Source organism: Acanthochromis polyacanthus, chromosome 2 (assembly GCF_021347895.1).
Source record: "Acanthochromis polyacanthus isolate Apoly-LR-REF ecotype Palm Island chromosome 2, KAUST_Apoly_ChrSc, whole genome shotgun sequence".
NCBI classification, from domain to species: domain Eukaryota; kingdom Metazoa; phylum Chordata; class Actinopteri; family Pomacentridae; genus Acanthochromis; species Acanthochromis polyacanthus.
Genome location: NC_067114.1, coordinates 44769919 through 44784406, shown reverse-complemented (window position 1 = coordinate 44784406; position 14488 = coordinate 44769919). Strand labels below are relative to the sequence as shown.

General features: G+C 39.3%; 1 protein-coding gene across 2 annotated transcripts in view; it reads right to left on the bottom strand.

Annotated features, from left to right (window-relative positions):
* The window catches only part of luzp2 (leucine zipper protein 2), a 289918-nt gene extending 279507 nt beyond the window's left edge, over positions 1-10411 (bottom strand). The window contains exon 1 of one of the 2 annotated variants that reach the window (XM_051939245.1): positions 10067-10411. In XM_051939245.1, the coding sequence (XP_051795205.1) occupies positions 10067-10128 (62 nt within the window). In that variant the 5' untranslated portion in view covers positions 10129-10411. The remainder of the gene's footprint in view (positions 1-10066) is intronic. The other variant, XM_051939242.1, reaches the window with a different exon arrangement.
* Between the last annotated feature and the right edge of the window lie 4077 nt (positions 10412-14488).

Sequence of the window (14488 nt, the reverse complement as noted above, 5' to 3'; positions counted from 1 at the left end):
TTTGCCATTTTTAAGCTCTTAGCTAACCCCTTCTTACTCTCAGCCATCTATTTTCACCATTTATTCTTTTTTTTGGCTAACTAGTCTGACTCTCTGCCTGTTTTTATGCCGCAGAGCCTCAGTTCAGCCTCGCTGGAGTTTAACTCAAACTGGATTTTTTTTTTAAATCAATTTTTCAATTTAGCCCATGGAAATGTCAGAATTACCCCCATGGGCTAAAAGTAGACCTGATTGAGGATTACTGGTGCATAAAATTGTACGGACCAGATGATGGTTCGGGGTGCAGATCCAAATTAACATTTAATTTTCAACTATTATAAGAATCGTCAAGTATTTTGAAGTCCAATTAATTGGTTTGAGCATTCTTTTTTTCAAAGAAAAATGTGTGAACTCTCTGATTCTAGCTTCTTACATGGGAATATTTTCTGGTTTCTTTCCTCCTTTTTATGACAGTAAGCTGAGTATCTTCAGACTGAGGATAAAAACAGACGTTTGAGAGTGAATCTGAAACCATCGGTCGATATTTTCCAATATTTTCTGATATCAAATGGACCACACAACTAATTAGTTAATCAAGAAAGTAATTGACAATCAAATTAATTGCTGCTTTGCACATCATAACTCATTTCACAAAGACAAGCAAATGTAATCGTTCACAAGATCTAGTAAAAATAATTATCTGCTCAGTCTTTCCTTAATTGGAAACTCTAGTCTGGCAACACAACCTTCAAAGCCTTAAAGAAAATCTAAAACTTCTGAAGTGTTTTCTGTCACATTAAATAGCTGAGCTCTGAACCACTGAGCAAATAAAGCCGTCTACTGTTAGAGTAGCTCCACTTTATTAATGCAGAACACAAGGTTCCTTACAGCTGCACACACATATGTACAGTCACAGGCTTACCACATGAGAGCAAAATAAATATGCATGAGTTCTTTACATAGACACGCATAATTATCCAGTCACATCTCAAACAGCACCGGCACTGAATTTTAAGTCTCGCTCATAAGATGGGTTCAGTTCATCATCAAGGTGCAGCAGCATACGTAATAAATAACACCTTCAGTAAAAACGTAGACAGACTTCTGATAAATAAATAATCTAAGAAAACTAGAATAAAAAATTGTCCAAAATATGACATGTAATTCAAAATGGCTGACTTCCTGTACCGAATGTCGTAGCTGCAGGTGAAACGTGGTTCGGAGGCTGGATTTCCCTAACACTGCAGGGGGCGCTATTGAGCCATTTTGTGACATGTGTGCATTTCATTTAAAACATCAGATTTTTCTAAATTTTCCTTTATGTGTGTGCAAATTTTCACGTGTTTTTGAGAATTTTTAGGGCTTTAAGAATGCGAAAAAAAGTAGAAGAACAAATCGAACTTTTGGTTTCAAGAAAGGCAAAAAAAACAAGCAGCATGCAAAGAAATTATTTGCAACAAATGCAAAAACAGCAGAAAAACTTGGTAGAAAAACAGTGATCTGGAAGCTGTAATGTGTAAATAAGAAACTGAGGCACAATAGTGTTGAAAGTTAACAAGTTTTTTTAAGAAATTTGATGTTGTTCATAATATTCTATTAAAAGATGATTCCGTAAACGTGAATATTTTCAGAATTGCACTTTTTTGCACTAAAAAAAGGGAAACATTGTGAGTTGTGCTTGCTAACAGGTCACTATGCTCTGATTTCACTCGTGCGGCCCACTTGAGATCAAATCGGGATGAGTTTGAAGCTCTCGATGTAGGCGGAAAAGCACAACTCCAACTATCTGGTCGGTTCTGTTTTGTTCCAGAACACCGGAGTTCACACAGTGTTTGAGGATTTTGGTTTTCATTAATGTCGGGGAGGCTGTTTTCCACCAGCAAACACGGAAAATTAACAAAATCACAGCAGATTCATGTCAAAAATGTCGCTAATAAAGGCAATTATCACATGACTCTGAGCTCCGCTGAGCAGTTTAGCGTCTTTTAGCTCAGTGTTTCGGTTTAACCCCCTATTTTCCATTTAAAAAACAGTCACTTCAACAGCAGAATAACAGCAGCTCTTTCAGATATTCCTCCTTCAGCACACAAAATAAACCGATTTTCTGTTTGTTTTAAAAATAACCGATTAAACCGGGATGACAAACTGGACTGAAAATGTTCTGCCGGCTCGAGTGCGGCGGTACAACACAGCAGAGGCAGAACACTTGAAGAAAATACATAATTCATTGAGAAAACACAGAGGAAACACCATTACTGTGGCTATTTTTCACCAGCACACAGCTTTAGACAATTAGCATTCGCAGCAGCTCTGAAGTGCGTTCATCTGTCAGCGTTGGACGCCCCGATGCAACACGTGTCACAGCCGATGATGGCGTCGAGGCACGTTTGAGCCTCTTTAGGTTCCACTTAATGGCAGGTCAGATGTGTCGGGTTCTTCCTCGACGTTCCCGGCCCGCTAACGTCTACAAACGTCCCAGTTTTCACATCAAGCAGACGCCCGCTTCGTTGTCGTTCACCGGTAAAACTTGGGCGAGAACAAAGCAACTCACGCTTCCGTAGTTTGAGGAATAAACACTCCTGCTGATTCCAGATGTCTGCAGAGAACACAGCACCTGAAATGTGACCTTGGATATGAAACACCTGCACAGATTCGTTCAATTACTTTCTCATTTACAGGAGCCGCCTTCTGTTTACTGCGGCCCACTTTACTTTTAACTTCTGCATTTGAAGCACTATTAGGAGGCAGAACATGGATGTTTAAGCCACATTTAGCTAAATATTTAACTGTTATCCATTACCTACAGGTACTTCCACCATATACTTCAGGTTTTTACCTATTGCCTGTCATTATTACAACCATTTTCCATTTCTTTTAGCTAAATATTTAACTATATATTTTAACACTTTATTTGTTATTTCCTCCTACCATTTTTTAAAATTCAAGCTAAGCATTTATTTTAATACTCTTAGCTAACTATTTCTTACTAATAACCATCTATTTCTATATTCTATTTGTAAGTTTCCGAGTCTGAAATGTGCTGGAGTAAGAAATAGAAGGATGGAGGATGTGTCCAGACGCTTCTTTTTTTAATAGGCCTGTCAGATGAGCTCCACTCTGCATCAACATCAACCCAGCATGTTCCATGTGTGGTACATGGATTTAAATTTACTTTAAATAAAGTTTTGTCCAATTGAACCGTCAGACTTTAGGTCAGCGTGGTGAATTGTGCATTAGCAGCACTATTAGCAGGCAAAACATGGATGTTGAAGCCATATATCCATTATATTAAACAGTTTCTCCATTATTCCACCACATATTCCACTTTTTAAAGTTTTTTATGTATTAGCTATCACTATTGCAGCCGTTTTCCCATTACCTATAGATACATACACAATTTATCCATCATTTTCGGTAACTGCTTGAGCTATTTTAACCTATTACTAATAACACAAATTTACAATTTTGCCACCTATATTGGCTAATATGTAACTACATATTTTAACATTTGTTGCTCTCAGATAGCTATTTTTTAGTTTAAGCAAAGTATTTATTTTAATACTCTTAGCTGACTATTTTCTTATTATTAACCATGTATATTTCCATGAATTTTCATTGTGTTTAGCGAACTAGCTAGTCTCTCTGCTGTTGTTTTTATGCCTCAGAGCCTCAGTTTGGCCTCAGTGGAGTTTAAATCAAACTGGATTTTTTCACTAATCTTGTCAGAATTACCCCCCCCCCCCAATGTACACCTGGTTGTGAGTTGCCAGTGCGTAACATCGTACAAACCAGGTGATGGTTGCATATCGGTAAAACTTGGGCGAGAACAAAGTGACTCACGCTTCCGTAGTTTGAGGAATAAACACTCCTGCTGATTCCAGATGTCTGCAGAGAACACGGCACCTGAAATGTGACCTTGAATATGAAACACCTGCACAGATCGCAGTCCTTTTAATTACTTTCTCATTTACAGGAGCAGCCGAAGGTTCTGTTTATCGTGGCCCACTTCATTACGTGCGGCCGCCGCGGGTTGCCATGGTGTGACCATCGCGCCATGTCCTCTGAATTTCAATAATCATTCTCGGTGTCATTTGCGCCGAGGACACCACGAGCATCACCGTGTCTCATCTGGAGGACCCGAACCCCACCTCTGGAAGTCGCATCCGTCGTCGTTTCAAAAACGGGGGAATTGTGCTCGTTTTTCTCGGGGTAATTACCGCGCCTACAAATCATGACGCATTAAACCACGCGCTGTAATTAAACAGATGTGTGTTGTGGAAAAAGGTGCACAATCTTCATTTAGACATTTCCCATCAAAGTGCTGCTCTGCAACGAAAAGGCAGGAATGTTTCCACGGCGTGCAGACCTGCTACGGTGCATTTCTCAGCAGTTCATTTAGATAATGATGGACCTTTCACTCAATAGCAATCGAGGCAAAAAGACACAGCCGAGCTTCACTCAAAGAAGGAAAACATAGGGCAGCTCTGCACTCACTTAGCCGAGGCGTATTTGTTCGAAAACACACCCGAGTGGTAAACAAGGCTTCCACTTTGTTAGCCCCCGCGAGCCGTTTGCCATCCTGTCCGTGTATAGATCAACGCCTCCCAGCCTCCTGGTCGATGGTTCGCTCTAATTCCACGTCTACTCCACACTTGACCTCCACTCAATTCTCATGACGTGTCAGACGAGCGTTTGTGAGTTTTGTCGAGGCGAAAACACAAAACTCAACACTGCGTTTGACGAAATACCACGCAGAAGTTCTCTCCTGATTGAATTTAATGGTTGTAAGAGAGTATCGATCGGATGTAAACGATGATCTGTGGAATGTTTCTGTGACAGATTAAGGCAGAGGAATCTACGACAAACTCATCGTTTTGATGTAAATTACGCCGCAATGCGAGGATTTATTCTGCTGTTTTAAAGGTTAGCATCTATCCGGCTCCGTCATTAATTCTCACATCTCATAAAGTCTCCTCCTTTTCATGTCTGACCCTATATAACACAGAGGAGAGACGTACAATAGGCCCGCATCCACAGCCACATGTTAATTTATAAAAAGCAATTCCTGCCGCGCTATAATCCAAGGCTCTCTGTAGTCCTTTTAATTGCCGTCCAAAATACTCATAAATATTCGATGCTCGCGGAGATCCCACCAGATATCACCGTTTCCAAGAAGATTCAGGCTGAGGTAGGAGACATCAAAAGACGGTGTCAAGAAAATGTGTCAAATATGTTTCGAGAAACGCTCTGAAAGGGAATATTTGAAAGTTTAAAAAGGTGGAGCTGTTTGATCTGCACAGAGAGAAAGAGGAAGAGTAGGAGAGGAGATAAAAAAACAAACCGAATGCAGAAGAGAGGAGTCGTACTGTCGTCCAACCCTGACCTGGAGCTGGACGCTCATATCTCACGGGGCCCGGTGTCAATGCAGCCTTGTGTTCGGCCTAAGTACCCATCGATTTCTGCAATGACACATGGCCCCGCACCGCTATTATGTGGCCCCGGTAATCCGTTCAATTAAAGACAAATACTTCTTCATCAAGCTCTCATGCGAGGAAAGAACGAGCAGCCGGATGACGAATGTTAGAGGAATGAAAAGGTCTATAACAGGGGTGTCAAACATGCGGCTCGTGGGCCAAAGCCGGCCGCTAGAAGGTCCAATCCGGCCCTCAAAGTGTAAAATCACAGAGAAGAATAGTCCGAATAGTGGTTTCTGGCCTCCGAATATTCGATCCCTATTAAAGACGAATATCCGAATATTCGGCGGCGGCGACGGCCCGAATATTCAGATCCCTTCGTCTGGTCTCGGGTCCAAATTTTGCCTTCGTTTTGTCTTCAGTTAAACTAAAGAATTCCCAAACAGCGGAGGTCTTAAGCATCTTGTCTTGTGTTTATGCAACGAAATGAAGCGTGACGTCAGAGTCGGCAGCAACCCGGCCATTCAGGTGGTGGTAAGAAACACGAATGGAGGAGCAGAGATGAGCCGAAGTGGGCCGAAGGTGAAGGGAAGACACGAGCTCTGAATATTTTCGTCTGGGGGGAGGAGGGAGTGATCACATAGACATATGTGTATATGTTTATGTGATCACAGGATGGGATGAGCCGATGTGGGCGGAAGGAAGACAGTAACGCCGCGTATTCTTTCCGCCCGGTAACGTCCGGCCGGGGAATATTCGGTGGAATATTCGGATACCAAAATTAATATCCGGATACCGCCGTAGCGAACGAATATTCGGATATTCGGGATATTCGGGTCCAGAGAAGACATTAACTGCAGATTGTAAATGAGTAAAACTATAAATTTAAAATCATTTCCAGACCTTGACAAGTTGTTTTGACCATAAAGTAAAACACTAGATTGTTCTTTTGTGAATTAGGGTCTCATTTTTGTACTGCTTTGTCTTGTTTTTGTTTCTTTTGGTCTTTTTTTGTGTGACTTGTCGTTTGTCTCATTTTTGTCGTTTTGTTTCTCATTTTGTCATTTTTGTGTCATTTTTGTCGTTTGTCCTGTTTTGTCGCTTTATAACTTTTTTGTCTCATTTATGTCTCATTTTTTGTCATTTTGCATCTCGTTTTTGAAATATTTTGTCTTGTTTTTATTGTTTTTGTTTTTTTTGTCTGACTTTTGTCTCATATTTTTGTTGTTTTGTGTTTCGCTTGTGTTTTTTTGTCTTACTTTTGTAAATTTGTGTCAAAAATCAGTGGTTATTTCTAGATTATTATGCTGTGATTTTACTGGTCCGGCCCACTGGATATCATACTGGGCTGCATGTGGAATCTGAACTAAGGTGAGTTTGACACTCCTGCTCCATAAGGTTCAGAGTTGTGCCTTGTTTTGTCCAATTGCTCGACATATGGAAGTCTGTGAGACGTCCCTTCAGATTTTAAGGCTATAAAAGTGAATTAAGCGTGGACCAAAGGCTGCACAAAACGCCGCTATCATGCAGAAAAATTGACACGGTTCCTGTTTCATTAATTCTGGTTCCTGCAGGCGATCCCATCAGGTCACACAAAGGAGGCTGCAGTTAACGTACGAAATGGATTCTGTCCTCGCGCACCGCTGATGATGAGACGATAGTGAATCAAGCAAAGCGAGGCAGAGCGAAGACTAGACGGCTCCAGTCACTACTCTTTCTTTTTTCTTTCTTCTTTGCAGATCGGTGTTGCAACTATTACGCTGAAAGTAAAAGAGGATGTCACAAGCGATAAGCGTCGCCGAGGCGCCGTGACCTCCGGAAGAAGCAACCAAAATATGACAGAAGCAATCGAGCTGCAGGAAAACATGTATAGCTGTGGAAATATCCGCAGGTCTCACTTTCAGAGACACAAAGCAAAAGGAGGGAAACTTTGAAGCAATCCAGCGACAGTTTAATCCATCAATCAGAGCCGCTGTCGGGCTGAAAACGCAGCAGCTAGCGGCTAATTACAGCCGGCTATTAAAAGAATGTTTCTGAAAAGTCCAACAGTCGACATGTCAGCCAGCGCTGGAGGAGTGGAACAATAACGGAGCAGACAGATGCTATGGATCAGCTAAGTGTATAACAGCGGGGTCAAACATGAAGCCCGCGGACCAAAAGCGGTCCTCCAGAGGGTCCAATCCGGCCCGACTTTGTAAAGAGTAAAAATTACAGAGAAGACATGAACTGCAGATTGTAAATTAGTAAAACTATAAATTTAAAATAATCTCTAGACCATGACAAGTTGTTTTGATCATAAAGTGAAATACTGGATTGTTCTTTTGTCATTTGTGTCTCATTTTTGCAATATTTTGTCTCGTTTTTGTCTATTTTTGTCTCACTTTTTACATTTGTCTAATTTTTTTGTCGTTTTGTTTCTTGCTTTTTGCCAAATTTTTGTCATTTGTCCATTTTTCTGTCGCTTTTTTCAATTGTTTTGTCTTTTTTGTGTTGCTTTGTGTAGTGATTGTCATTTTGTCTCGTTTTTGTAACATTTTCTGTTGTTTTTGTTGTTTTTTCAGTCTTTTTTGCCTGACTTGTCGTTTGTCTCATGTTTTTGTCATGTTGTGTTATGATTTTGTCTCCCTTGTGTTTTTTGTCTTATTTTTGTCATTTTGTGTTTTGCTTTATTCGTCATATTGTGCAACCTTTTGTCGTTTTGTGTTTTTTGGCCTTGTTTGTGTCGTTTCTCTATTTTTTGTTGTTGTTGTGTTTCTTGCTTTTGTCATTTTTTGTCTCTTTTGTGTCATTTATGTAATTTTGTCTCATTTTTATCCATTTTTTATTGCTTTGTAACTTTTTTTGACTAATTTTTGTCTCTTTTTTGTTTTGGTTCATGTAGTTTGTCTTATTTTTTGTCATTTTGTTTCCCATTTTTGCTGTATTTTATCTTGTTTTTGTTGTTTTTTGGCAGTACAGTACTATATCGTTCAGTTCCAGATAACTGTGACTAATTGTATTGAATTTATTTTTCTTGCTTCATGATGTTTTGTAAAAACATAACTCCTTCAATGTGAACATTTTTGCACTAAAAGTAAACATTTGGAGTTGTGGTCATTTAGAGGTTGTCATGCTGCGGTTTTACTGGCCAGTGGAGCTCAAACTGGGCTGAATGTGGAACCTGAACTAAAAGGAGTTTGACATCCTTCGGCTCAGTAGAAAGCTTGAACTGAATCCAGTAGTGGACGCTTGTAGAGACGTAAAGTATCACGAAAACAACATTCAGCGCTCCTTCTAGGGTCGTTTCTCATTAAAAACCAAAATCCCGCCAAACCCTTCGAGTGTGAGTGCGAAAGTTCAGAAACACTAAAAAAATCTTCACTCAAAGTCCAATTACAAGTTTTTTTCTTGACTTAACTCCCGTGATGGCAACTGAGAAAACTCAATTTAACGAGGAAGGAGCTCCAGAAGAAGCCAACGGGAGGCATTATCATTTAAATCCTGCGCAATTGTTGTAATTTTTTTCAATTACGGCCGTTTTGAGATTAGCCGCTCGTATCTCGCGTTTCCTGAAGGCATAAACAGGACAGTTAGGGTGGCTTTTTAATACAAATGAACCTTTAGCCAGGAAGAAGCCCTTTCTCTCTGCGCCTGGAACCCAACAACAACAAACCATCTAATAAAGCTCTGATTATATCCGTGTGCTCTCGTAATTACTTTCTGCGACTTTGCCCCTCAAGAGGTAGCGTCGCAATTGGCGCTGACTAAGGATACACCTCGAGAGATGGAGAATGGCTCGGTAAATGTTAAAAAGTCTCATTTTTTTTGCTCTTATTCTGCCATCAAAGTTGCGTTAAAGGCTCGATCCGATGACTTGAGGCTCAAACATCAATGCAGCCCCTGGTTATGCGACTCGCACATCGTCGGTTCACCTCTCCGCTATCGACAAATGTGAATCCTGTATCCGTCCGGGGCTAAACAAACACGTCTGGCGGGGGTTTTTCTAGCGTTTAGCATTGCACCAGAGTTGAAACCAAGGGCAGAGTTCAAAGCTGCCAATTCACCAGCAGAAAAAGAAGTGTTTTTTACCCGGCAAGTTTTTTATAATGCATGCCTTTCCCTGCGTGTGATGTCTCCGTGGCAAAGCCGGAGCCCTGAACCACCTCTCACGGCTCTCATTAAAGCCGTGGTGGCAGACAAGAAGAAGAAGAAGAAGAAGAAGAAGAAGAAGAAGAAGAAGAAGAAGAAGAAGAAGAAGAAGAAGAATTTTATCAATGATTTAATTAATCATCAAACTCCCCCTCTCCTCCTCCTCCTCCTCCTCTTCTTCTTCTTCTTCTGGTATCCGCAGCTTCTTCTCTCAAAGGCAAAACTCTGTCTGAATAAACGCAGAAACACACACCTGCTCTGCTTTTTTTTTTCTCCTTCTCTTTAAAGCCACTGCAACACAAGTGTCCTTTCTCTCCCTGACTTCCAACTCCAGCAGCAGCAGCAGCAGCGGCAGAAAAAGTCCCAAAAAAGCGAGGAGGCATCGGATGAAGGGGGAAAAATTAGCAGCACAAAAGGACAACTGTGTCTCCGGCTGAGGGGGAGAGATAGCAGCCCACTTCAACAGATACAACGCACAACTAAAGCACCTTCACATTCTTTTTGTTTTTCTCTCTCACAAAAACAAAGCATGTTTCCTGTCTTACCTGGTGTTGAGGCTGACAGCTGGACAGAGAAGCAGTAAGCAAACAGCCTGGATGAATTTCATAGCTACTCCCCGCTTCTCCTTCTCCCTCCGTTGGTCTCAGATGCTGTGTTTTATTTTATTTCAATTGAAAAACGCCTCTTTCCTCCCTCTCTCTCTCTCTCTCTCTCTCTCTCTCTCTCTCTCCACCGCCGACTCTCTGGCTTCTCCCACTGGCTGCCTGGCTTTTTCTTTTCCCTCCTAGCGCACTCTCCTCTCATACAGCCAGACACACAAGAAGCCGAGCGAAGGCAGACGGATGCAACACTGGGCTGGGGGAGAGAGAGAGAGAGAGAGAGGAGAGGGATGGGAGGGAGGGAGGATCTCTGGCTTTAAATAACACAGGGACACGGACCGACTTGGTAATGGGAAGGAGCGGGTGGGGCTGAAATCAAGAGAGGCAGAGATGTGGGAGTGATATGATGTCAGCGCCCGTGCAGCTTCAGCTATTGGCGAGAGGCGGCGGCGTGCTTTTTCTTTTTTCTATTTATTTACTTATTTATTTATTTATTTTTGGGGAGGGAGGGGGGCGGGGGCTTCTGCTTCTCTATAACAGCGATGACAGCGCACACCTCTCCTGCGTTGTTCCACTGTTTGTTAATGTGCTAGTTAGTGCAAAAAACAACAAAAATAAATAATAATAATCAGCCTCACCTGGGGGGGGGGGGGGGGGGATACAGTTGGAATAATAACCTGCAGCTATTGTTGTAAAATGTTGTGTTCATGTTCAGGTTTGGATGTTGTTCCCCTGAGCACCGCAATAAATAAACAACACAAGTAAACAAATGTTGTTTTTCAATTGTTGTTAGAAAGCTAAATGATGCATTTTAAACTTAAAAGAAAAGAAAACAAAGAGTTAGGATAAGATTCTTAATTATTGTTTCTTAGTTATTGTAATTTTTATATTGCATTAATGTTGTAAATGAACCCCAAATCAGCAATTAAAAACAAAACCTTTACTTAAAATTAAAGAAAATAAAGATTTAGAATAATGTTCTTAATTAAAGTTTGTGAAAATTATCTTGAAGCACGATGTCATAGTGATTCTGTAAACTTTCTGGAAATTTCAATGGAAAAGAACTATCCAACAAAAAATAAAGAAAAAAATTAGGAATGACCCAGATAAGCAATTAGAAAACTAAATATTGCATTTTAAATTTAAAATAGAAGCAAACAAGGAGTTAGAATAAGATTATTTTTATTATTTGTGATTTTTTTACATCGCATTAATATTGCAAATGATCCAAATAAGCAATTAAAAAATGAAATCTCAACTTAAAATATAAGTAAACAAAAATTTGGAATAATGTTCTTAAAGTTTGTGAAAATTATCTTGAAGCACGATGTCATAGTGATTCTGTAAACTTTCACGAAATTTCAAAGGAAGAAAACTATTCAACAAATAAAGACAAAAGCTGAATTATAACTGGATAGTTTTTAAGGAGGAATGACCCAAATAAGCAATTAAAAGCTAAATCATCCATCTTAACTTAAAAATAAGGAGTTAGGAGTAGAATATGGTTCTTAATTACATTGTTGCTGTAACTTTTATACTGCAATGTAAACCTTCTGGAAAAAGGGATCTTGGAAATGTTTTTTTTTTTTAATTCTGCAGCTACATGACAAAAAAAGACAAAAATGAAGAATAACTGGATAGTTTTCTGAAGGGAAATGACCCAAATAAGCAATTAAAAAGCTAATCTTCCATCTTAAATTATATTATATTATTAAAATTATAGAAAGTAAAGAGTTAGAATAAAGTTCTTTCATTAGTTACAGTGTGCAAAATGTGTATCGCAGCATAATAACACAATGATTCAGTAAACTTTATGACCCAAATAAGCAATTAAATCACAACATCTTCCATCTGAACTTAGAAGAAAATGAATGAGGTTCTTTCATTCATTATGGTGGGTAAAAATGTAGATTGCAGCATAATAATACAGTGATTTAGTAAACTTTCTGGAAATTGAAAAGGGAAACTATGGATCCTGAAAATGCCTGGTTTCGTCTTTTTCTGCAGATACATGACAAATTAAGAACAAAATGGATGATTTTTGGAGGAAAATTACACCCAAATAAGCATTTAAATCACAAAATCTTACAATAAATAATAGTAGTATAATAATAAATAGTTAATTACACTGTTTGCAATTTTTACACAACAATGTAAACTTTCTGGAAATTTAAAAGGGAAACTATGGAAATGTCTGGTTTAGTCTTTTTCTGCAGATACATGACGAATAAAGAAAAAACTGCAGAAATCACTGGAATGACATGCATATTTAATAGTTCTATCACACAAAACAACACTAGTTATCACAATATCATTGTAGATAAAGTCAACAGCCACCTGATGGAGAAGAAAGTTTGAGAATGAATTGGAAAAGCTGCAAGAAACGATCAGATTAGCAAAATTACACTTGATACAAAGAGTCCTAAAATATTTTAAAAACAAATTAAGTCCATTCACTCGGGGAATAAGATTACACGGACCTTATGCAATATGTGACGTGGATATTCTGCATTATATAAGACAGCTATATTTCCATCATATGCTGACTAGTTATTAGCCCGTTTTATGTTGATATAAAGTCGCAACCTATCCTTATGTGAAATAAAATTAATAATAAACTGAAACATGAAATCAAGCAAAAAAATAATAGAAGAATTAGATTTAAAAGTAGGCCCAAAAAAATCACTGTTAGCACAACATGCTAAAATGCTAATAAAATCCATTTACTGCTGGATATATGAGATTTAGTGGAACTTCCACAGTATATAAGGCAGTTACTTATAACTCCATCGCATGCTGCTTATTTATCTGTCATTTTATGTTTATATAAAGTTGCTACCTACCCTTGAGTGGAATAAAATGTGTAATAAATTGCAAAAGTGGCACAAAAACAAGCAAAAATGTTCAAAATTACACATAAATATAGGTTCATTTTGTTAGCACAAAATGCTAAGATGCTAATAAAATCCATGTACTGCTGGATATATAAGATTAAGTGGAATTTTCACAATAAATGAGGTAGCTACTAACATTTCTATCACATGTTGCTTATGTATTAGTCAGTTTTATGTTTTTTATATAATATGAAGTCACCACCTACAACAATGTGGAATAAAACTTCAAATAAATTGCAAAAGAGGAACAAAAACAAGCAAACATTTATAGAATTACACTTTAAAAAAGGCCCATGTCGTTAGCTAAACATGTTAAAATGCTAATAAAGTCCATTTACTGCTGGAATAAAGTGCCATGGAGCTTGAAAAGGAAAAACTTCACCCACTAATGCAGAAATCATTTGAAAATCCAATACTGCATCGCTTAAAACAATCAAAGTAGCCAGATTCCACTTCATACAAAGACCACCGCGTGAGCACAAGCGCAAATAAAGTCGATTTAAATGCTGGAATAAGATTCCGTGGACCTCATGTGATGTGTTATGGTCTCATTTGTTCCTAATAGTGAAATCCTTTGTGGTGAAACTAAGACGAGAAGCTCTCATCGTCTCCGTAAACCACATGTGGACAAAGTCAGAGCAGCAGAAAGTCGCTGTAATGAAATCATCCTCAACGCTCCGCCAGTCGCTTTGAAAACTGGAGGTTAACCTTGTGAAAGTAGGAACAGCTCGAGAACAAAATGCTGAGCGCCGAGAGGATGTTCCGAGTGAGAGTCGCGTAGTTCAGGTGGAATATTAAAAGGTGGAGGTCACACAGCAGAGGCATGATGAACGATTTCCATTCCAGCTTTAATGGAGTCTATTGTAGCCCAGCACGAGCCGCTTCTCCATACCCAGACATTTCCACCCATTTATTTGGGCTAATTAGAGGTTCATGCACGGAAACCCGCAGTGACCGGTCGTAATGAGCGTGCTCGACCGCAGATCGCCGTGGTTACCGGGGAGAGCATCCTCAGCGGACCTCCGTAATCTGTCTCAATCATGTATTACATCCGGCTGAAAGTCGCAGTCTGAGCCGACCTGTTGAGCATCTTATCATAATGAAGAATAATTAGCATAAAACCAGCACCAGTTTGTTGATATTATGCAAGATTTGGAGAAAAATCCCCACAGCTAAAGCCTGAATATCACATCAATTGATTTGTGCATTTTGTTTACAAATCCTTCATTTGAATTCGGGATTCTCGGCTAAATGGGGAAGCTTTGATTCAGTCAGAGCTGTCTAATGTGTTTTACCAATCCTGCTTGGTTTTTCTAAGCCTACAGTTTGTTTATAGTTTGTTTCCAGGCGGTCCTGAACACAGAAAACGTCTCGTTGAACATCCTGATTCTTTTACATTTCCTAAATAGAAAATGAAGCGATTTCTGCTGCTTTTCCTGCAATCTGAGCCACTTATAATCTCAGCATTACAGCT